This window comes from Anabas testudineus, chromosome 2 (genome assembly GCF_900324465.2).
Source record: "Anabas testudineus chromosome 2, fAnaTes1.2, whole genome shotgun sequence".
Lineage (NCBI taxonomy): Eukaryota > Metazoa > Chordata > Actinopteri > Anabantiformes > Anabantidae > Anabas > Anabas testudineus.
Window position 1 is genome coordinate 21,637,260 of NC_046611.1, and position 22,779 is coordinate 21,660,038.

The window sequence follows — 22,779 nt, forward strand, 5'->3', positions numbered from 1 at the left end:
TCCTTTTGTCTCTTTAAGCCGTAGGCAATGTTTAACCCAATGGCAGGCTGAGGTGGGCGGGACCAGCCTCTGCAGGCCGCTTCAGAGGAGACTGCTCCGGTCACAAGTTGCAGCCTCGGTGCAAACATGTTGCACAGAATCGTCGGTGTGACAGTCAGGGACGTCAGATTCCCGACGTCCTCGGAGCAGCACGGCTCTGATGCGATGGTGAGAAAGTCCGCAGCTCTGGCGACTCTGCGTCGTGCTGACGTTTGCATTTGTGAATGCACCAAGTCCAAGTATGAGGCCTTTTTGTTGTCCTAACTTTCCCACCTTGCAGCACTCAGACCCTGATTATTCTGCCGCATATGTGGTCATCGACACGGACTGCGGACTGAAAGGCTTTGGCTTAACGTTCACTTTAGGAAAAGGCACAGAGATTGGTAAGAGTTACACAGAGCACTTCCGAAATAACGCACACGGTGGCGTCATGAACGCACCGCGACAGCGTCCACTTGTCATTACACTGGTTGCTGCTTGGTGCGTTCAGGAGCTCCCCAAAGGCTCTGAAATGTGATCTACAGCGCAAATGGCTAAAAGTTGTTAATTAAATATTTACAATAAATTTAATTAATATAAAATCAATATAATTAAACTTTCAAAAGGCCACGATGCTAAAATCTACTAATAAAAAATAACAAAACAATTGTTTGTAAATGGGACGGTGTGGTCTGCAAAGTTGAACCCCGTACTGTCCTCTTGTGGTCAAGTTTGTGAAGCACAACAGATTCAATAATAACCTGTAGTAGTAGCCTCTAATGTAACTGCATGATAAATGGGGTCCTTAAAGGCTGTTTGTTCGTTTGTTTGTTTGTTTGTTTCCTGTTGCTTGCAGTGGTTTGTGCTGTGGAGGCCCTCGCCGCTCTGGTTGTTGGGAAATCCTTGCAGGAGATTGTGAACGACTTCCGTGGGTTTTATCGCCTCCTGACCAGTGACAGTCAGATGAGATGGGTGAGACACAAACAGTGATAAACATTATTTTAACTGACCTCTGTGAGGAGGAGATTTTTACAGTCTTCAACTGGAGTTTTATTCTTACTTCACTAGATATTAAAATAAAATTATACCTAGTAACGTTGCTTTGAGCAAAATACATTATTTTTAATCCCTATTTCAGATTGAAAGGGTTTGTGGCTTTGTTTAAAGGATGTTGCACCTGCTTATGTTTCCTTATAATATTTAAAGGTCCCAAGGTCCTTTTGTTGCGGTGGCTTTAAAAACATTTATCTTCTCTGAAACAGTTGGGTCCAGAGAAAGGAGTGATCCACTTGGCCACTGCTGCAGTGCTGAACGCTGTGTGGGACCTGTGGGCAAAGGCGGTGGGCAAGGTGAGGGCATTAGCTGCAGTAGTAAAAAAAAAACACCATTTCCTTCACATCTCACGACTCACAACCCGTTGTCATCATTTTCCCGCAGCCGCTGTGGAAGCTGCTTGTTGACATGGTGAGGAGACAGGAAGTTCACATTGAATGTTCGTGTCTGTGACTGTGATCAGAAGGGAATCGCATGTGTTGTGTGTCTCCATTCAGGATCCAAAGCAGATCGTCTCATGCATTGACTTCAGGTACATCACTGACGTGCTCACAGAGGAGGAAGCTCTAGGTGGGTCTGGTTTGTGACGTGCAGTATATGTGGAAAGAAATCTCTTTTAGCAAAAGCAACAGCTGTTTCCTGCTTCTGTTTTTTTTTTTTTTTTCAGACATGCTTGAAAAAGCGCAGGAGGGGAAGCAGCAGAGAGGTGAGCCCATTGAAAAGAGTAATTAATTACGTAGCTGATTGGGACTTTGTGAAACAAAATCGCCTCTTTTGAAAGGCTTGAAGAGCTTTTTGCCTTCACAATAGGCCCCTGTCCTCCATGATCACGCTATTGAACACACATCTTGAGTATTTATTGTCTGCGTGGACTGCTTCTTTTCTCCTGCCAGAGGAACAGATGCTGAAACAGGGTTATCCTGCATACACCACCTCCTGTGCTTGGATCGGTTACTCAGACCAGCAGCTCCAACAGGTGTCTGTGCTGTAAAATACAGGCCCTATCTGTAGATACACACATTTCTTTTAATAACAGCTGTGGTTTTCTAAAGCTTTGCACAGATGCACTTAAAAGCGGTTGGACCAAGTTTAAGGTGAAAGTCGGTGCGGATGTAGAAGACGACAAACGCAGGTGCCGCCTCATCAGGCAGATGATTGGACCCAATAACACTTTGGTTAGGTTGTTTCTTTCCCCCTCACTGTTGTATGTGCTGTCGTGGAAAAAAAAATCTGTTTACTAAAGAGTTTCTGTGTTAGATGATCGATGCCAATCAGAGATGGGATGTAGCTGAGGCCATCCGCTGGGTATCCAACCTGGCCGAGTTCAAACCTCTTTGGATCGAGGAGCCCACATCTCCAGATGACATCCTCGGACATGCTGCAATCTCCAAAGTGAGACAGCTCGATTTCCCAGCTTGCACGTCTCTTTGTTTACTTAAGACTTGTTTGTAGTTCATTTGTCTATGTCTCTTTCTCAATCTTTGTGGCATCTCAGTGTAGTTTAGTGTCTCTTTCTAACAGGAAGCATTAACCATGTCTTCAGACAGACAGAGGCTCTAACCTCTTAAGCTGTGCCCACTAGGTCCATTTAGTTGTTCATCCATGGCCTCCTGACTTTATTGTTGCAGGCTTTGGCTCCGCTCGGGATTGGAGTGGCTACAGGGGAGCAGGTCAGAGCTCAGTTTGTTCAAATATACAAATCTGCCATCTGTTGAAATTATTGTCTAAATTGGCCGACTTTTTTTTTTTTTTTTTTTTTTTTCCTCCAGTGCCACAACAGGGTGATGTTTAAGCAGTTCCTCCAGGCCTCTGCTCTACAGTTTGTCCAAATAGACAGCTGTCGGCTGGGAAGCGTCAACGAGAACCTGGCTGTGCTACTGATGGCCCACAAGTTCAAGGGTAAATGTCCAAATATAGTATTAATCATCCCAATAATCATTGGTTTAATACTTTACTAGATAGATAATAGAGTTCTGGATCTGAAAAGCAGTAATTTGCCTTAAGTGTGTGTTTGTATTAACATCTCACTATAATACACTGACTATTTCTTCTACCTCAGTGCCCGTTTGTCCTCATGCTGGAGGGGTTGGTCTTTGTGAGCTCGTGCAGCATCTGATTCTGTTCGACTTCATCTGTGTGTCTGCGAGTCTTCACAACCGGTACGTCAAATGTCATTTCATCACTTAACGTCCTTTTGCTCTGCATGAATAGAGCACTATAGTCTGTTTTTGTCCAGGATGTGTGAATATGTGGACCACCTTCATGAGCACTTTGCAAGTCCTGTGGTGATTCAAGATGCTCACTACATGCCCCCCAAGGTAAGATGAACAGTACAGGTAAAATGTCCAACTTACAAATACTAAATTAATGGAAGTGCTTGTTCGAGTAAACTGTGCATGTTGTTGTCAGGATCCAGGTTTTTCCTGTGAGATGCTGGAGTCATCAGTGAAGAGACACCAGTTCCCTGAAGGGGAAGTATGGAAGATGCACAAATAGGTTTTAATTTAACCTAATGCTCTTTTGTGCGTATGATTGGACTGAGTTAAGTTTAGTGAAATGAATTACACTAATCAACTGTGACAAGCTGCACACTTTTTAAACTATAGCTGTAGCAGACATTACACTTTTGTAATAATACTGCTTCACTTGTTACCTTTGGTTGAATCAACTTCACACATTTCAGTACAAATCACATTGATACTATTGTAAATTCTTTATTTATAAATTAGATATTCATTGTAGTTAAAATAAAGTCAATGAAACAGATCTGATTAACACTTGTTTCAACCAACCACAGCATTTTCTCTAATCAAACTTAATAGAAAACCTTAAATCACAGAAACTCCAACATTGATTTTTATAGCTCCAGAAACAGAAGACAACCAATATGTAAAAACTGGTTTAAAGTTTAAGTGTACCAAAATGATTAAATGATCCACTTGCCTCCTTTGGAGGAGCAATTTGACTGAACTTTTAAAATATATGCATGGTCTTTTTAAAAACAAGAAGCAGAAATACGACACTGTACAGAGAACAATGTGACAGGAGACTTTCGAAATCCTCTTTCACAGAAACATACCAGGAACTGTTACACGGCCATCTGCATCTTAATGGTGGGATGAGGGTTGTAATCACAGATTTCAAAGTCCTCTGCACGGAAATCATCAATACTCTCTACTTTTCTCACAATCTTCAGCTTGGGGAAAGGTCGAATCTCCCGCTGAAGCTGCAAATTTAGACAAATGAGCGTGAGTGAATTTGAAATCAAGTAGAGAACGGAGTTTAAGAATCCTATCTTTAATTAACCGTACCTGTATTTTGAGAGGCTCGATGTGGTTGAGGTAGATGTGAGCATCTCCCAGAGTGTGAACAAAGTCACCAGGCTGAATGGACAGAATAAAACACGACAGGTGAGGTAATGGAGGACACCACGATGATCTAATAATGATAAGATAAAAGCTTCACCTTGAGTCCTGTGATGTGTGCGATCATGTAGGTAAGTAGTGCATAGCTGGCGATGTTGAAAGGCACCCCCAGGCCCATGTCACCTGAACGCTGGTACAGCTGACATGACAGCTCGCCATCACACACGTAGAACTGGCACAGGGCGTGGCAGGGAGGCAGAGCCATGAGGGGCAGGTCTGCAACAACACGCGACCAGGAAAATATTTAAATTTGACCAAGAGATTAATCTGAAACCAGGTTTTAAGAGGGTTTCACAGTCGCCTGAAGTCAGTTTAATTTATGCTGCACCTTTAGGATTCCAAGCACACATGATGATCCGTCTGTCCTCTGGATTCTTTTTGATGGTGTCGATGACTTTCTGCAGCTGGTCAACACCTTGTCCTGTGTAATCTGTTAGAGATAATTAACAAAAAGGATCAGTACATGTCTGACGCCCAGTAATCAGGTGTGTAGTTATAAAATACTTTGGAAAATCTGTTTCATTGCTTTCTCACCAACACAACAAGCCAGGATTGATAATTAGATCAATTGGCGTAATAATTCACTACATGCAACCAAGAAGAAACAGTTCAGTATAAAATCCTCTGGAAAAAAACAACATGATGTTTAAACTTCAGGCGGCAATTGGACAAAAATGAGCAATGTAACCAGTTGGTAGGCCACAAAAGTTGTCTCTATTATATGCTAATCTAAACAAATGTAGTCATAACTGCTCAGGCATGAGTGGCATCTTTCTTCCCATGCAAGCAACATTTCCTTGATAATTTATCCAGAGCTAAAACATTTCATCACTGGAGCAAAAGAAAATCAAAATATTGATCAGCAATTATTTCTCATGAAAACTGCCAAAGAAAGTTTCTCATGTTTAAAATTCTGTTTGTCCTCACTGTAAAGTTAGATGAATTAAAATTGATTGACTAAGAAAATAATCACAAGATTAATCAGTTGATTAAAACTAAATTTAGACGAGAGCTTTTGTGTTAAAAGTTGTGAGATACAGTTGCAAGAAAAAGTATGTGAACCCTTTGGGATTATGTGGAGTTTTGCATGATCTTTATCTAACTCACAACAATACAAAAACACAGTCTGCTGAAAATAATACTACACAAACATATGTTTTAATGTTTTTATTGAACATAACATCAGATCAGACCTGCACAACGATCTGGAGTAATTTTGGACCACTAAACTGTAAAACTCCATGTAATCCCAAAGGGTTCACATACTTTTTCTTGCAACTGATCACATGTAATTCTTAACACAGACAATGACGGATGTAAGATTTTGTTAGTGTAAACAGTGTCTGTCATATACTGTACCTGCATGCATGTTTGTGTACTCTGCACCAAAGTGCCTCCACTGAAAACCATACACAGGTCCCAGGTCGCCTTCCTCTCTATCTGTGAACCCAAGATTGTCCAGGAAGTCCCGAGATCCGTTGGCATCCCAAATCTTCACACCTTTGTCTGAGAGCTCCTTGGCATTTGTTGATCCCTGTGTCACACACAAAAAAATATCAAAGCAATTTAGTGCATTTTAGCATCAGACAGAAAAGCTGCTTGAGGACCATTTTTACTGTAAAGGTCACATTTAATCAGGTGCAGGTTTTCCTGGTTTGTACCCAAGTTTGCATGATCCAATAATAATAATAATAGAAATCTGTGGTACTCCACAAAATTCAAAAGCACATTGAACAGTTTTCTTACAAATTAATGAGCATGTTTCCAAAGCTACGTCCATGGTTGGATACCACTAGGGGAAAGTAAAGTTTTTTTTAAATCATTTGAGTGAACAGACACTTAAAAATGATTTTCCCACCATCCTCACCTTGATAAACCACAGCAGCTCTTCCAGGATCCCTCTCCAGAATACTCTCTTGGTCGTCAGCAAGGGGAACTGGTCTAGAAATCAACAGGAGCTGGTTATTTGACATTACAGATAACAAAAGTAATGAAGTACATTTTAAAGTTGGTTACATTGTTTTTAGATGTTTTTACATAAAACCTAATCCCTTTAATAATTTGAATGTTTGTGTAGCGAAGGTGTCACTGTAGGAAGCTGGAACTATTCACACACCAAACGATCATAAAAACAATTAGCAAATTCAGCCATAATGAAAATAATTATTTTCAGCCCATATTATGAGGTTTAGTATTTGTTACTAATTACTTTTACTTTTCCAGTTGCGATCACATAACGTTACTTTTATTAAGGTCAGTACTTGTAATAGAGTATATATGTCCAGTACTTTTGAGTACAATACTTGTAATAGAGTATATATGTACAGTACTTTTATTGAGTACAGTACTTGTAATAGAGTATATGTACAGTACTTTTACTTGACTACAGTACTTGTAATAGAGTATATGTACAGTACTTTTACTTGACTACAGTACTTGTAATAGAGTATATATGTACAGTACTTTTATTGAGTACAGTACTTGTAATACAGTATATATGTACAGTACTTTTACTTGACTACAGTACTTGTAATAGAGTATATGTACAGTACTTTTATTGAGTACAGTACTTGTAATAGAGTATATATGTACAGTACTTTTACTTGACTACAGTACTTGTAATAGAGTATATATGTCCAGTACTTTTACTTGAGTATCTTTACTTGTAATAGAGTATATATGTACAGTACTTTTACTTGAGTACAGTACTTGTAATACAGTATATATGTACAGTATTTTACTTGACCACAGTACTTGTAATACAGTATATATGTACAGTATTTTACTTGACTACAGTACTTGTAATACAGTATATATGTACAGTATTTTACTTGAGTACAGTACTTGTAATACAGTATATATGTACAGTACTTTTATTGAGTACAGTACTTGTAATAGAGTATATGTACAGTACTTTTACTTGACTACAGTACTTGTAATAGAGTATATATGTACAGTATTTTTACTTGACTACAGTACTTGTAATAGAGTATATGTACAGTACTTTTACTTGACTACAGTACTGGTAATAGAGTATATATGTACAGTACTTTTACTTGAGTATCTTTACTTGTAATAGAGTATATATGTACAGTACTTTTACTTGAGTACAGTACTTGTAATACAGTATATATGTACAGTATTTTACTTGAGTACAGTACTTGTAATACAGTATATATGTACAGTATTTTACTTGACTACAGTACTTGTAATACAGTATATATGTACAGTATTTTACTTGAGTACACTACTTGTAATACAGTATATATGTACAGTATTTTACTTGAGTACAGTACTTGTAATACAGTATATATGTACAGCACTTTTATTGAGTACAGTACTTGTAATAGAGTATATGTACAGTACTTTTACTTGACTACAGTACTTGTAATAGAGTATATATGTACAGTACTTTTACTTGACTACAGTACTTGTAATAGAGTATATATGTACAGTACTTCTACTTGACTACAGTACTTGTAATAGAGTATATGTACAGTACTTTTACTTGACTACAGTACTTGTAATAGAGTATATATGTACAGCACTTTTACTTGAGTACAGTACTTGTAATAGAGTATATATGTACAGTACTTTTACTTGAATACAGTACTTGTAATAGAGTATATATGTACAGTACTTGTAATAGAGTATATGTACAGTACTTTTACTTGACTACAGTACTTGTAATAGAGTATATATGTACAGTACTTTTACTTGACTACAGTACTTGTAATACAGTATATATGTACAGTACTTCTACTTGACTACAGTACTTGTAATAGAGTATATGTACAGTACTTTTACTTGACTACAGTACTTGTAATAGAGTATATATGTACAGCACTTTTACTTGAGTACAGTACTTGTAATAGAGTATATATGTACAGTACTTTTACTTGACTACAGTACTTGTAATAGAGTATATATGTACAGTACTTCTACTTGACTACAGTACTTGTAATAGAGTATATATGTACAGTACTTTTACTTGACTACAGTACTTGTAATAGAGTATATATGTACAGTACTTTTACTTGACTACAGTACTTGTAATACAGTATATATGTACAGTACTTCTACTTGACTACAGTACTTGTAATAGAGTATATGTACAGTACTTCTACTTGACTACAGTACTTGTAATAGAGTATATATGTACAGTACTTTTACTTGACTACAGTATTTGTAATAGAGTATATATGTACAGTACTTTTACTTGACTACAGTACTTGTAATAGAGTATATATGTACAGTACTTTTACTTGACTACAGTATTTGTAATAGAGTATATATGTACAGTACTTTTACTTGACTACAGTACTTGTAATACAGTATATATGTACAGTACTTCTACTTGACTACAGTACTTGTAATAGAGTATATGTACAGTACTTCTACTTGACTACAGTACTTGTAATAGAGTATATATGTACAGTACTTTTACTTGACTACAGTACTTGTAATAGAGTATATATGTACAGTACTTTTACTTGAATACAGTACTTGTAATAGAGTATATATGTACAGTACTTTTACTTGAATACAGTACTTGTAATAGAGTATATATGTACAGTACTTTTACTTGAATACAGTACTTGTAATAGAGTATATATGTACAGTACTTTTACTTGACTACAGTACTTGTACTCTGAAATAGGCCATATTCTGCAGTACTTCACACTAGCCTTCAGGTAACACGTTCCTCTCTATTCCATTACTTTCCTTTACTTGTTATTTCCTTTACTTGTCATTTCCTTTACTTGTCATTTCCTTTACTTGTTATTTCCTTTACTTGTCATTTCCTGTGCGGTTTGTCCGCAGTAATGTGTAATAAAGCAGACTGACCTCTCAGGCTGTATCTGGCCTGAGCACCGAACACAGACATCACTCCTGTCCCGGTTCGGTCTCCCTTCTTGCGGCCGTGCTGCAGGATGTACTCGATCTGATCCAGATACCCGCGTTCATCACAGAAAATACCAAAGGTTTTCTTTTCCGCAGTCCGACTCTTCTCCTCCATCCTGCTGCAGTCTTCCGTCTGCAGGTTTTCTGAGTGTATTTCTGAGGTGGCGGGCATTTTTATGGTCGTCTTTCGGTGCAAACCGCACAGACCTCGGTTGTTGCGCTGCTGGATCAGTGGATCAAACTTTCGCGGGTGATTTATCAACGAAGACGCAGAAGGATTGAGGTACGAGGCAAATCTCGCGAGAGTACAGGAAGGCGCCCTGTTTATTTCCCTACAGGAGGTACTTCCGCCTTTTTTCTTTAGTAACTTTATTGAACTACAGACAAATGGACAAAACAAAACGTCACATTCACCTTTCAAAAAAATATGAATAATGAGAAATCAAAAAATTATCATAATAGGTATAATTATAAGAAGAAATCAAACAAACATATGAGTAGAAAATAATATAGATATTAAGGAAACCGTTTATTTTTAATATTGTTCAATTTAATGTTTTTGATAATATTAAACTTCAAGACAGATTTCACAAATTTCACAAAGGTGGGCCTGATTTTAATCACTTTATGCACTGGCTGGTTATTACATAATGAGATATTAGCATCTCTTAGTTTTAATGCTTTTTGTAAGAATATAAACTTGCACAATGTGGGCTAACTAAAATAAATGTAAAATAAACATAGTGGCCTAAAAGTACAAAATCTCAATTTCTCTGAATTGTAGATTGATTAAAAGTATTATGAAGTGGAAATACTCAAATAAAGTACAAATACCTCAACGTTGTACTTAGGTACAGTACTTGAGTAAATACTACTAGCTCTGCGTAAAAAAACTAAATATATTTAGAATCAGAATTTGTAAGAATGACTTGTGACAAAAATGACAGCTTAATTTACAGTTTTATTGCAGAAACCTTTAAAATTAATGGAAATTTTAAAAAAGGCTATTAGCTGTGCGTGTCAAAATTAAGAGGTCTATAAAGTGCATGTTCAAGTTTTACAAATATCAGCTTAATATTGTTCAAGAAAACTGTTGTGGACTCTTTACCAAGCATCTGCCGAAACTATGTGGATGCTGGAATCCCAGTTTTACTCCATTCCTGCATAAGAAAGGAACATAAAACCATTACAAATAATAATAGTAAACACTATTTAAACTGTGTGTATGTACTACAAAGGGTTCATCAAATCCCCAAGCAGGTGGGTACAGAAATACAAATGTGATTTAAAGTCAGCGTAGGAAAGATTTGTGAGTGCTTCCTTGTTATGTTGGATTACTACAAATAATTTTATTGCATTGTGTCTCTCAGAATTAGACTCAATTTGAATAATTGAACAGGGATTCAGAATGGCGTAAAGCTATCACCATCCATTTAATGGAAGGTACATTTAGAGCTCTGCCAGGTGATGCTGGGAGCCAAATAATTTACTAAGCCACAAGAGCCACTGAACCATTACCTCTTATTGTCCGTTTATGAATTGTCAGAGCCTCCCGAGCTGCATATTGAATGAATGCCGGGTCATTCACGTCCAGATCTGCTGGGACCAGTACAGTTAATGGGGCAGCGTTGAGTACGGTTACAACCACACTGCTGTCAGGTTTTGGTCTGATTTCCTTCATCTGATGCTGATCATTCAGCTGAAATGTGAGACAGTGTGGAAGTGTTGTTGCAATGCATAAATGTAGATTCTTGTGATAATCATCTGTTGTTGATCTGTTTTATCAACACTATATCCACTCTGATAAACTTGATTGGATTACCTACCAAAGCCTGGTTATACAATGTTTGTGTATTATACTGTATCCAGAGGAAACACAAACATTAATAGTAACACAGAAGCATTGAAAGCTCTCTCTAAAGGGCCAAATGAGAAATCCAAATGTTGCAGGAAAGATCAACAGTGATCCGTGTTGATTTATCAGCCACAGAACAGTATTAAAATGCATGTGGCACATTGCAAATTTGGCAACAGCCTCTAAAGTTAACAACAACTTCAGTATTTCTAAAAGCATACCCTAATCACGTTGAAGATGTTGAGTGGGTTGACTGTGTTGCTGGACAGCTGACTGACCCAGCCATACTTGTCATCCATGCTGTTGAGCCATCCCTGTGTGTCCGCTGTGTGTCTCTGAACCAGCTGCAGCCTGTCGTCATACTGCTGACGCGAGGCGTTGAGGAGCATGTACATCTCTTCCATCTCGGAGTGCAACTGCTGGACACTGGGACACTCTGTAAGGACATATTATATTACTATAAGTGTGCATAAATCCAGGTGTGTGTGTGTGTGTGTGTGTGTGTGTGTGTGTTAAAAGCGAGGATGGAAAAACTGTACAATGTACAAACTTGCATTAAAGATCCATACTAAATTTTTTTTTGCATAAAATCTACAATCTACACGTGACTGTGTCATATGAGGAGATAAACTCATCTAAAACCACTTGCTCGTCAAAAATCTGTACCAGTGATTCACCTTTCAGCAGATAATCCTTGCATGTCTCACATAAGTCTTGGAGTTGCCAGCACTCAGATGCTTGTCTGCGGAGTCGTCTGCACACATACTTGTCCTGAGACTGCCCCAAAGCAGACAGCGATCCCATGTCTTTGCAGAGAAATAAACAATAACAATGGTTATAATTTTTTTTATAGGGGCATGAGAAAAGTACAAATGTGTGTTACAAATTCTATCCCATACCTCTGCTTGACTGCTGAAAGTAGTCCTCAGCTTCTTGTATCTCCTCAAACACATCAGCCACAGTGGAGCTAAGTTCTTCCAACACATTCTTCCCAAAGTCAGACACTGAATCAAGGATGTGATCCACAGTTCTAAGGAGGTCCGCATTCGACCCATCTTGGACGGCTGACAGCGAGCTGGGTTGGAGCTCTGCGGTGAAGGCCACCAGGAAGGAATGACCAAACACCTGTTGCATCTTTTTGACCAGAATGAGGCTCTGGTTGTACAAGAGACTGATGTTTGACTGCAGCTGGCTGAAGGATGCTTCAGCCTGCAGCACCTCAAGATCGGCTTTACCCTCATCCTGCTGGTTGAGAGATTCTGAGTTCCCCTTATTTTGATTATAAAAGGGCTCTGTAGCTTCTAACTGGGAGGCCATTTTCCTGAAAAACTCCTCCACCTGCAGAGAGAGATTCATAGGAAAAAAATGGCACATTTAGAGTCTGAAGCAAATCATCAAGTCTAAGGTCGTAAGGTCTGGGACTGTTATAAGAATATGTTGAGATCAAACCTTAAATGAGAAAGAGGCAAAGCCACGGCGACACATAGAAGTATAGAAGGCCTTACAAGTATCTTCAAGACAAGGTCGACACTCCGTGAAAGAGGCTTCAGTCAGATCTCGACATTGTTGTTCAGCCTCATCGAGTTTCAGCTGTGTTTCCTTGACCAGCTGCATTGCCCCCTGGAGGAGGGCCAACAAAGAACATTATATTACAGATACATTCCTCATTAATAAGCCTCAGCCCTGGGTTTTATTCTGAAACAGATGAATCCACATGCAGTTCATTTATATCCTGACTAGTAAAACTACACCCCCAACTCCGTAAGCCAGGCTTACTCCCACATTCATTATTCACTGTCTGCTTTGAGGTTTCTGCATGAGGCCTTGTGCAGTTTTGCCTTTATGAGGCAGAAAATATGTGGTGGGCTTCAGATTAATGCAGAAAGACAGGCATGTAAGTGCTCAACTCCACTGGTCATGTTCTCTGCAAAGTCACTGCACTAAAATACAATCTGACTTCATGGTGTTTTGATTGTGGGTTTCTTACATTGGACATAAGTGCAAATAAAACAAAGGTTTGCTGAGGGTGAGCACTTAATGGTCACCACATAAAAGCCCAATGCATACCTTCGTCTTGTCCCTGCTGTATCTCAGAGCGTCCATAAGATGTTTGTGCTTCTCCTCTTTTCTTCCCATCATTCCCTTCATCTGCTTTACTCCCAACAAAGCTTGCTTTATTTCCATGTCAACATACTGCTCCCCGACTGCAGACAGCTCTGCATACATTCATAAAACATTGTAAAATAAAATTTTGTAATTAAGTTGTGGCATACTCACTGCTGATGCTAATTAGACCAAGTACACTCAAGTTCTGTGTCCAGTAATGATATCCTCACTTTTCAGCATATCTGCATTCAGTGTTGGAGAGTCAGCAGCTGAGCACAGGGCGTCCAAGAGTGACATGCAGAGAATTTGAACAAGCAGCCCCCTCATCCTGTCTGAAGCTCTGGGAAAAGTGCAAAATTTAAAATAAATAACTAAGAAGAAGAAGCTGATTTTAGATCTGCCACAAGGAGGCCATTTCACAAGCATTTCAAGTTAGTGGCCTTTCACAGATGCACACAACCTTTTATGTCATAATATAATTTAGATAATGAATATAATACAGTGCAATTGAAATGTTTATTTTAAGTTAACAAAATGACAAAAGTTCAAATTACGCCTTGAACCTTGCCTGGGTAAATAAGTTGAGATACTTGCTGTCATTATGTGTCATGAATGCATGCTGAAAGAAACATATATCTGTAAAACAACCATTTACCTTGAGAACTATGAAACACAGGCCTCCAGAAAGCAACAGCAGCAGTTGAAGAAATGAGTGAGAGAGGCAGCCGCTGAGGGATGGTGCTCTTTTTATGGCTCTGCTCAGCAGCACATATCCTATTAGCTTTATCAGTTATTAAGCCTCACACACACAGCATAATTATAAATCAGCTTAACACAGGCTTTAATGCACAGTAAACACAACATGCCTCTTCGTCTTCAAATCTAAATATCATCAACAGGCTGCAGAGTCCCACTCGAGTAAAACTTTCTGCTCTAATCTGCTTCAGGCTGACAGTAAGCCTGGACCTCCTGCAGAGACCTGGCACACACCAGCGTGGTCCATAACTCGACCGGAGGCCACAACATGAGCAGGAGGACTGGACATGTGCATGTGTATCCTTTTCAAACACACAATACCAGTAAAGAGGAAGTTTAAGCTCGATCTAAAAACTGAGTGGGTTCTACAAAAGTGGAACGTTTAAGCGTTGCCTAGTTTACTTGTTTTGTGTCTGAATGGAACCAATAAATGTTTAAACCTGTAAATCCTAAAGCCACAACACCGCATTTTTCACCTATGTAACAGCATCCTTCTGTATGTGGTAGTAAATCAAAGACTGGTTGACAAATAACAAAGAGATGATGACCCGAAGGAGACACCGGAAGAATGTGGTCGCCTGGTTTTTCCAACTAACTCTGAAACAGATTTCTCTGCAAGGCTAAATGAAACAAAATGACATCTACATTTAAAAAAGATTTGCTTTATCCCTTAAGTTATGCAGGATTATTCTGTTTTGTTCATTTCCTATCAACCAAATGACACATGACATAACTAAGGTTTTGTACTTCAGACATTTCCTACATTTTAACAATGCAACCTGAATCAATTAAGAACTAGTTTGAAACAACATACTGTGCTCATAACAATATAAAGTAGGAAGGGTGTTGCATGCTTTGATGGACTCATGGAGAGGAGTTAAAAATCAGTCCTGCTGCACTGAGGACAATCTGTTATTTTCTTGATATCTGGACATGGCAGCAGTGTTGCAAATGTGGAATTCATCTTTTTTTTTATTTTCAGTCCACTGTTAATCTGAACCCACTGCTGAAAGCCGTGACCCAGCAAATGAGGTCCCAACCTTTACATGAGGACCAGCAGGAGCCTGGCTGCAGATACCTAACCATCAGCTGCTTTTTATCAGCTCGCTACAATCCCTATCTGAGTCCTAATACCAGCCTGCTGCTTCAATTATAGCCGACAGTAAAACAACAGTTTTGAAGCCTTTAGGAAAACAAGTAATTAGTCTCTTTATCTTCTCAGGCTGGTCTGGAATCTAATATGTGGGGGACAGGGGTCAAACTCAAACTAGTCACACAGAGCCAGGGTTCGAAGGCTCGGTTATCAAAAGGGAAAAAAGAAAAACAGATCTTGATGTCCTTCTTGTGTTTTTTTTTTAAAGCTCTGAGGATTTTACAGCTGAGAAGTGACTGAGTACAAAGACTAACATCAGGGCACCTCATGTAACCTGGTGACACTAACCTGGACTGTGAAGACTCAAGAGTGACTCTGTCTCATTTCTTTGATCTTCCTCATTAGTCTGGGAGGATGCAGCTGGTTTTCTGGTTTTGATCAGTGATCTGGATCTGCAAGCCGGAGAGATTATGGACACAGGAACTGTTGGAATTATCACCAAGCACCTGGAAGAGTGGCAGCTTATTGGTGATTTCCATTGACTGTGTTCAGTCTTGGCTGCGACTGGAAGTATTTTATATATACAAAGAATACTTTCATGGCAAATGCAAACAAATGCTCCATATCATTTTGGAAAGACTGTGAGGATATTGTCATGCATTTTATACAATAAACCAAAACTGCATGATTCCCCTGTTCATTTGAATATGAAAGTGATTTTTCATCCTTAAAGAAAATAATGTGAATATGTAAAAACACAAGAACTGCACTGAAATGTCGCAGTGTCTGTGTCACCCCCCTAAAAACCTTTGAAATGATCTCTAATGAGAACCAGATTTTCACCCGGGGACTCGATCGCCATCAACCCCCCGTAACTGAATCTCATCTCCGGCTGGATTACTGCAGCTCTGCACGACGTCCCGGGGTCTGCGGTGATGAAAGCAGCCCACACCTCCTGTGTGTCCTCACACACAGCAGGAGGGGACGGACAGTCACTGTCGGACTCCAAAAGACAGAGCACGACAGCACCAGTGGCCGAAAGTTTCGTCAATCCCAAAAGAGAAAGTTAGTGAGCAAGATGGGAAAACACCGGAAACGAGGGACAGTGGTCGTCAAAATAAAAGCGTAGTTTTGAGCAAACTTGCATTTGTGTGATGATGCAGAAGTTATTTTACAGGCTGAATTAAACATCAGCAGATTGAGCTACAATAGTAATGCTTTGTTAGCCAAGTTAGACATTTTTCTCCCATGTCCCAGCCTGCTGTGCTCAAACGTGTCAAATGTACCACTTAATCACTCCTCTATGTACAGTCTGTAGGTTGCAGTCATTGTTTCTAGTTGGTGTTTTTTCACAGTTCAGTTATTAACATTTAACTTAATGTTGTTAAATCTAAAACAAATACATGACTAACACATTTATGTCCAGTCTCACTGATCAACACACAATAACTTGTTTGTTTAATTTGTAAGACACAATAAAACGTCCATAACCTGCTCAATCACCTAAACAAATATAGAAAGCAAAAATTAATAAAATCAATTTTAAATATAATAGAGCAACTTAAGAACATTTTAATTTCCAAAAAAACGTTTTGAGATTTTATGCTAAGCTAAAATCTCCTGGTTATAGCCATGTGACAAATAGGAAAGTCTAATAAAAGTGATGGGTATTTCAGTGGAGAGTGGTTTTGGCACACGAGTCAAATGCGTTACAACTAAAACAACTTTATTTTTGAAAGTACCGCCGGAAGCACAGTGTCTCATTGCGTGTGTGTTGACACTCCGACCAGCCCTCCTTCCCTCTGTCAGAGAGTCCAGGCTCCGGGACATCACTTCTCCACAAACTCCTCAGAGCCACAGCGAGCTGCAGAGCAGAGGCGATGGGATTTTAAACTCAACATGAAGACAGACTTGTAGTTTTGTTACTGCCGCAGTTGGTGTGTGCGTGTTTAACGCGGCTGCACTGGATGCTGAGATGCGCAGAAAGTGACAGTGGTCCTCATCTCTTCTACAGCCCTCAACGAGTTAGAAAACGCCATGAAAGGTGCGTAGCGTGTGTGCAGCCGTAGATAGCTTCATGTGTTTGTTTTTTAATTCCTATTATTCCTTATTTGACAGACATTTAGTGTGTGATGTTTTTTTTTTTTTGTTTGTTTGTTTTTTGTGGTGCACATCTGGATGACATTACGGTACTGCGGTGCAGAAGTTGTGAAATAGTGGGAGTTCTTTCTCTCCACCACTTAGATGCATCCCACTGAAGTAAATTAAAGACCAAATAATGTTTACACAATTAGTGTGCCTGTCTGTTAAACTGTCACCTCAGTCCCATGTTGATAGATGTCAGTCAAAAACGTACAGAAGATCCTGCACCACTGATGGGGCTCCACCTGTACTCCATCTGGTCTGCATAGCTTCATCACTAACTGCTGCATTCGTGCCACATCCACCTGAAGCCGAGGTGAAATAACAGCCAGGCAGCCGTGTGATTTAGTGCTTATCAGTGGCTCTTCTTCGTCTTCTTGAACCCTCTCTGACTCCTCACCAGCAAACACGCATTCAGCTAATTCTTCCCTGTTTCTCCCCCTCACCCATGTCGACCTACTCGGTCCCATCTGTTTAGCATTAGCAGTGATGTTCACTGAGCTCTGCTCCAGTCTTCAGTGCAGCGTAATTAAGGTTTACTGTCAACAACCCAGAGAAACCGCAGCCTGTGGCTTTTACAGTTCTCCGAGCCCTCCGATCTCCACACACACACACACACACACACACACAGACTAGAGATGAGACTCCACTATCTCCTTCTTCGAGTCATCCTGGACGCCTCCTCTCTACTAAACAGAGATTACTGCAGTTCAAGGATAACTCAGTGAATTTGTGGCTCTGTGCAGCTGCTCCTTGGTGTCTCTGTTTTATTTTGTTTGTGCAGTCGTACCCACTGCTTTAAACACAATGCACCCCCAGTAGCGTGTGTGTGACCTATTTCTGTCATGTGTTTCTGATTATGTCACGCAGACGACTTTGCAGACGAGGAGGAAGTTCAGTCTTTTGGATACAAGAGGTTCGGTGAGTGAAAAGGTTTTCCCTTCTCTTAAAGCAGCACCCTGTCACAGCTCTAATCATAAAGATGTTACTGTTTTGAGGTTTAAATGTTGCAAATTAGAGGTGTTAGGTGTGTGAGCTTGACTTGTCTGTCTTTACCTAGAATTACCTCGACATTTACAGGAATATCATAACTGATTAAACCCCTAGTTAACACTGAAGGCTTATGTTTATGTCAGAGGAGACAGCAGACTGCCAGAGCCTCATCTGTCCTGATACTTGGCTCGCTCACTGATGGTTTTGCTTCTCTTGGGCTGAACATAAATGTGGCTGACAGTGTGTGAGGTCCAGCTTACCACAGGCCCAGCGACAACCCACTGAGCTCCAAAGATCAAGAACGTTCAAAAGCTCTCTTCTCTCTTTTATGCACTTAAATTGAGTCATTTGAACACGTCGCCTCAGACAAACAAGCCTCGGACGAGTCAGAGTGCAGCGTATGAGGCTTTTGTGAGGCGACACAGTTCCCATGCGTTTGATAATGATAAGGATAAAAACGTTTTAAAGGGTCAGTTCACCCGACAAACATATTTTCCCATGTGCCTCTAGTCGGATTTAAACGTACAGACAGTTTTGGTGTTATTTTCCCATGTTAACGACATTCCTGCCTCCAGGCCAGTACATTGGCAATAATTAGACTTAGTTGAAGCATCAACAAACAACAACAAACAGCAAACAAAGTCTCTAATTTTGCAGAATGTTACTGGAATTCAAATAATGGCGTCTTAGCAGCTTCTTAGCAGCAGTGTGGCCTCTACGTGCACGGGACAGGATGATAGCAAATTGGCACAATAACCCGCCTCAAACAGACAGTGTAGAGGGGGCTTTAGTCTCATGTTACTTCTTTACATAAACTAGTGCTGACAAAATGACTGTCACAGGCAGTAGTCATGTATTTATCTGCACCCTGTCTATTCACTGGTCAGTACTACAGTGTAGATGCTCAAAAGGTCGAAAATGCAGTGGCAACACATCTGTCCAGTAAAAACTCCCCTTTTAAACTGGATACAAGTTTAACACAAGCTGAGGTTGAGTGACTAATACTTCCTACAAAGTGGAAAAATTTTTTGTATTTGGCTGTTGTGACCATTTCAAATTAGCATCTCTGACCCTTTTTTTCCCCTTGCAACTCCCCTTCGGTCCAGTCACTGGATGTGCTCACATATTTACTACATGTTATGTAAATAAGTGCAGATTTTTGTTCAATGGTTAAAAAACTAAACAAAACAATGCAAAGTCTTCACATCAGTAATAGCTTTTTACAGTAAAGATTGCTAGTTGGACGGTAGTGTGCATCAGGCTTTTGAACAAGAAAAAATAGTGAACAAGAAAAAGAAAAAATGTGGTAACACAAGGCAAACACTGTGTCACACAAACACATCATTATTGTTCTCCTTGGAGACAGATCTGCTGTTATGTTGATTCAACACCGATTCGAGATCAGGAGCCTCTGTGTCTCTGTATTTAGGGTGTTGCTGCAGTATGACTCATTCACACACAGTTCGGCCGAGGTCCATGGGAGTGGATGGGGGACGGCAGCTTAGACTGCTTAGCCCAGCACCGGCGGAGACGAAGTCAAACTGTGAAAAAACACTATCTCTTTCATTCAGGTCATCCGAGTAGAGGCATCCTGTCTGTCTTTCTGTGTAAGCGTGTGTGAGTTCGCCTCATGGATTAGATTAGGGAGCTGCAGGAAGACGAGCCAAATGCATCTAACTTTTAACTTTATTCAAATGAACTCTTGACATTTGGAGGAGTAGGAAGAGTTTTTGAACTCTTAGCTGAGTGCTGTTGGTGTTCTTGGGGACATGGCAGCTGTTTGGAGGGGTCAGCTCCAAGGGTCCAACTTACCCCCCCCGCGGGTGTCATTGTATAATAGAGCTGTATTCATGCACACCATCAAAAACCCCTACGTTTTCCACTATTAGCACTATAATCTCAGTACTCAGGGGGGAGCAAACAGTTATTTCCTAAGTGCATGTTTTGCTTTAATTCATCGTCTTCTCCCAGGAGACGACGAGTTTAAATTGTGGTGACATGACAAAGCTGTGACTCCAGATTATAAGGTCACTACTGAGCTAAAAAGAGGATGACTTAACACAGAAACGGAGAACACTTAATCCTTCTGCTTGTAGAGAGCTCACATTGGTAAGAAAATATATACTGTATTGTATACACTACCAGTTGGCCTTTGTTTTTCTTAGTACAGCTACACCATACACACATTTCACATACTTGACATTGCAGGCGTCTTTACAGTGAGCCACTGACTTCCATCAGGTTCATTGTACAGTGACATGGGGGGATGCTTTATTTAGGTATAGTTACAGCGTTTTTATGTTTTGAAAGCAGCTACATATTGGTGCATTAGAAAAATGCAGAGAAGGATTTAAGTAATGAAAAAAGAAGAATCTATTTTGAAACACATGTCATTTTTTGGATAAAGGACACAAGTATCACAAAGGCCTGTAGTTAATTCATTAATTCATAATAAATGCAAATCTGCTCCACACTTGTTGGGTAAATAGTAGCTGGTGCGTTTTGACTGTTCTCTCTAAAGAATGCTTCAGGAAGGATGAAGAAGCAGTGAAATGCCATATGGTATGATTGTTAGCATCGTTCTCCAAGAAGTTGTTTATGAATCTCATCCAGTTCCTGCAATTCCGAGATTTAATGCACCAATCTTAGTTTTGCAAAATGCAGTAATACAGTTGAAAGAAAATCAAACTCAGGTTTCATTCTTTTTTGGTTTTGGCTGTAATCCACACACACACCAGCAAACCCAGGCATGCCTCCAGCCTTCTTCTAAATCAGCATGAAAAAGTACAATGTGTAATGTAAGCAAGTATGTGCAAGCCACGCATAGTGACGATGTGCTGAAATGTCTTTAAAACTATGTTTGAGGGTGTTTATTCTGTATATTTACTGACGTGCAAAGGAATGACTCAGCTTTCCAAAATCAGAATGAGCCCAATGGAAACACACACACACACACACACACACATATACACACATTGGCCGTTTTGTTGTTGGGAGGATACTCACTGACACAATGCATTTTCTAACATCAACCATTACAACTACAGGCCTAACCCCAACACTAACTCTAAACGAGAACCTAATTTTAACTTCAACCCCAAAACCAAGTCCTAACCCCCAGCTGTCCTCACAGTGATGTATACGAATGAACCAAAGTTTGTCCACACACTCACATAGAAATACATGCACACACACACACACATCTTAAAAAGAGTAAACTGTTTCTTATTCTCCGTCTTACACAACCGTTATCCAGAAGGCATGCATACATCATTGATATTTACACAAACACACACGTAGAAATGCATTTTCCACTCGCTTGTATACAAGTGGAAATGCACACCACACCCACACACAACCACACACACGCAAACACACGCACACACACCAGCACATGCACTGAGTGAATTCATATGGTAATACGATCTCTGTTCCTGCCAAGTTGAAGCCAGGCCGGAATTGCTTCCACAGTGCTCAAGGTTTAAACATATTTATTTTTCTGTGGGGGGTTGACATAAGAAGGACATCAACAACAAAATTTACTCGAGCTTTGGCTGAACTCCTTTAGAACTGGTATAATAATCGGCCATTGACTGCAGCTGCCCTCGGCCTGACTCACAACAGCAAGCGACCCGTCACGAAAACAAAGTGAGTGTCATATCTTTGTTAAAGAGAAATCATTTTGTGTAGAAGATGGAGAGAATCAGTTTATCCAGATATAAACATAATAAAATCTGAAATCTAAAATATCATCAGCAGTTTTTATTGGTTATTCATTTATTTTTTTTCATGTCTCTGTCCAACGACATGTATGTAATGCATATCTAAATGCAACACGTGTACACATATGTACAAAGTTAGGATGGGATTTTTCAACAAGACTGGTGGCATGTGTTGGAACAAAGTGTTGGAACAAAGTGTTGGAACAAAGTGTTGGAACAAAGTGTTGGAACAAAGTGTTGGAAAGTGGTAAAATGAGTTAGGGATACACAATCCAGCACAACTAAAAGTAAACTGCAGCACTTCCTGTCAAATCAAAGACGCTCCGAACGTCACACATTGACGTGAGTATGTCCACGTTTCTCAGTTTTATAGAGTTTACAGTGACTAGTGACACCTTATTCCCTAAACCAGCATTCATTCACCACTACCCAGCACCGGCTCCGATGCGTTACTGCACTGTACTGTACGTTTAATCTGGAGGATTTCTTCTTTATGTTGGTCCCCAGGTAGGAGTTCATGAAATAAATGAGTCCTGATTGCTCTGCGTAGCAGGTCCTCCTGTGATCTGCATTGATGTCTGGATGGGGGTCTTACTCCCTCTGTTGCTGCATCTCCTGTTCCCACACATGTGGGTTTGGAGAGGCCGGACTCTGGAGGTTTGCGGCCTGTGTGGAACCCAGAGTGCACTAATCTACTTCCTGCACTTGTTA

The 22,779-nt window shown here is 39.8% G+C and overlaps 4 protein-coding genes and 1 long non-coding RNA gene across 7 annotated transcripts in view; 3 read left to right on the forward strand and 2 right to left on the reverse strand.

Annotated features, from left to right (window-relative positions):
• The first annotated feature begins 4 nt into the window (after positions 1 to 4).
• enosf1 (enolase superfamily member 1) lies at positions 5 to 3,593 on the forward strand. Of its 2 annotated transcripts, XM_026361275.1 has the most exons (15): positions 5 to 207; positions 320 to 422; positions 875 to 990; positions 1,281 to 1,367; positions 1,456 to 1,482; positions 1,569 to 1,641; positions 1,739 to 1,777; positions 1,965 to 2,047; positions 2,124 to 2,246; positions 2,329 to 2,463; positions 2,700 to 2,741; positions 2,841 to 2,970; positions 3,131 to 3,230; positions 3,308 to 3,389; positions 3,481 to 3,593. In XM_026361275.1, exons 1-15 carry the CDS (start codon positions 127 to 129, stop codon positions 3,565 to 3,567), a joined length of 1,308 nt encoding a protein of 435 aa, XP_026217060.1. In that variant the 5' UTR covers positions 5 to 126; the 3' UTR covers positions 3,568 to 3,593. The 2 variants fall into 2 exon arrangements, with proteins under 2 accessions (XP_026217060.1, XP_026217061.1); XM_026361276.1 differs by lacking the exons at positions 5 to 207; positions 320 to 422; positions 875 to 990; positions 1,281 to 1,367 and having other exon boundaries at positions 1,569 to 1,603.
• A 530-nt stretch (positions 3,594 to 4,123) lies between these two features.
• On the reverse strand, positions 4,124 to 9,685 carry tyms (thymidylate synthetase). The gene is made up of 7 exons (XM_026361278.1): positions 9,345 to 9,685; positions 6,364 to 6,437; positions 5,856 to 6,030; positions 4,825 to 4,926; positions 4,537 to 4,712; positions 4,383 to 4,454; positions 4,124 to 4,297 (listed from the first exon to the last, which is right to left on the reverse strand). The coding sequence occupies exons 1-7, from the start codon at positions 9,571 to 9,573 to the stop codon at positions 4,160 to 4,162; spliced, it is 966 nt and encodes a 321-aa protein (XP_026217063.1). The 5' UTR covers positions 9,574 to 9,685; the 3' UTR covers positions 4,124 to 4,159.
• On the forward strand, positions 9,599 to 15,973 carry LOC113162990. Of its 2 annotated transcripts, none has more exons than XR_003298861.1 (4): positions 9,599 to 9,684; positions 11,601 to 11,694; positions 13,600 to 13,793; positions 14,310 to 15,973. It is a non-coding gene; the product is annotated as an uncharacterized LOC113162990 (long non-coding RNA). The 2 variants fall into 2 exon arrangements; XR_003298860.1 differs by having other exon boundaries at positions 9,654 to 9,742.
• LOC113162989 (clusterin-like protein 1) lies at positions 10,324 to 13,788 on the reverse strand. The gene is made up of 7 exons (XM_026361279.1): positions 13,593 to 13,788; positions 13,324 to 13,472; positions 12,706 to 12,876; positions 12,156 to 12,594; positions 11,934 to 12,062; positions 11,478 to 11,692; positions 10,324 to 11,100 (listed from the first exon to the last, which is right to left on the reverse strand). Exons 1-7 carry the CDS (start codon positions 13,786 to 13,788, stop codon positions 10,891 to 10,893), a joined length of 1,509 nt encoding a protein of 502 aa, XP_026217064.1. The 3' UTR covers positions 10,324 to 10,890.
• Positions 15,974 to 16,997: 1,024 nt separating the features above from the next.
• The window catches only part of LOC113164823 (collectin-12), a 29,345-nt gene continuing 23,563 nt past the window's right edge, over positions 16,998 to 22,779 (forward strand). The window contains exons 1-2 of the mRNA XM_026364324.1: positions 16,998 to 17,255; positions 18,224 to 18,274. Coding sequence (XP_026220109.1) covers positions 17,249 to 17,255; positions 18,224 to 18,274 — 58 coding nt within the window. The 5' untranslated portion in view covers positions 16,998 to 17,248. The remainder of the gene's footprint in view (positions 17,256 to 18,223; positions 18,275 to 22,779) is intronic.

Excerpts from the sequence above, each read along its gene's own strand:
- LOC113162989 (XM_026361279.1), bottom strand. The coding sequence starts at position 13,788 with ATGCTTGTGAAATGGCCTCCTTGTGGCAGATCTAAAATCAGCTTCTTC. Across the intron at positions 13,473-13,592 it reads GAATGCAGATATGCTGAAAA|AGCTGTCTGCAGTCGGGGAG; the intron begins GTGAGGATATCA and ends GAATGTATGCAG. Across the intron at positions 11,101-11,477 it reads ACATCTTCAACGTGATTAGG|CTGAATGATCAGCATCAGAT; the intron begins GTATGCTTTTAG and ends CTCACATTTCAG.
- tyms (XM_026361278.1), bottom strand. The coding sequence starts at position 9,573 with ATGCCCGCCACCTCAGAAATACACTCAGAAAACCTGCAGACGGAAGAC. Across the intron at positions 6,438-9,344 it reads GGCCAGATACAGCCTGAGAG|ACCAGTTCCCCTTGCTGACG; the intron begins GTCAGTCTGCTT and ends GTTGATTTCTAG. Across the intron at positions 4,455-4,536 it reads CACACATCACAGGACTCAAG|CCTGGTGACTTTGTTCACAC; the intron begins GTGAAGCTTTTA and ends CTGTCCATTCAG.
- enosf1 (XM_026361275.1), top strand. The coding sequence starts at position 127 with ATGTTGCACAGAATCGTCGGTGTGACAGTCAGGGACGTCAGATTCCCG. Across the intron at positions 1,642-1,738 it reads CACAGAGGAGGAAGCTCTAG|ACATGCTTGAAAAAGCGCAG; the intron begins GTGGGTCTGGTT and ends TTTTTTTTTCAG. Across the intron at positions 2,971-3,130 it reads GATGGCCCACAAGTTCAAGG|TGCCCGTTTGTCCTCATGCT; the intron begins GTAAATGTCCAA and ends CTTCTACCTCAG.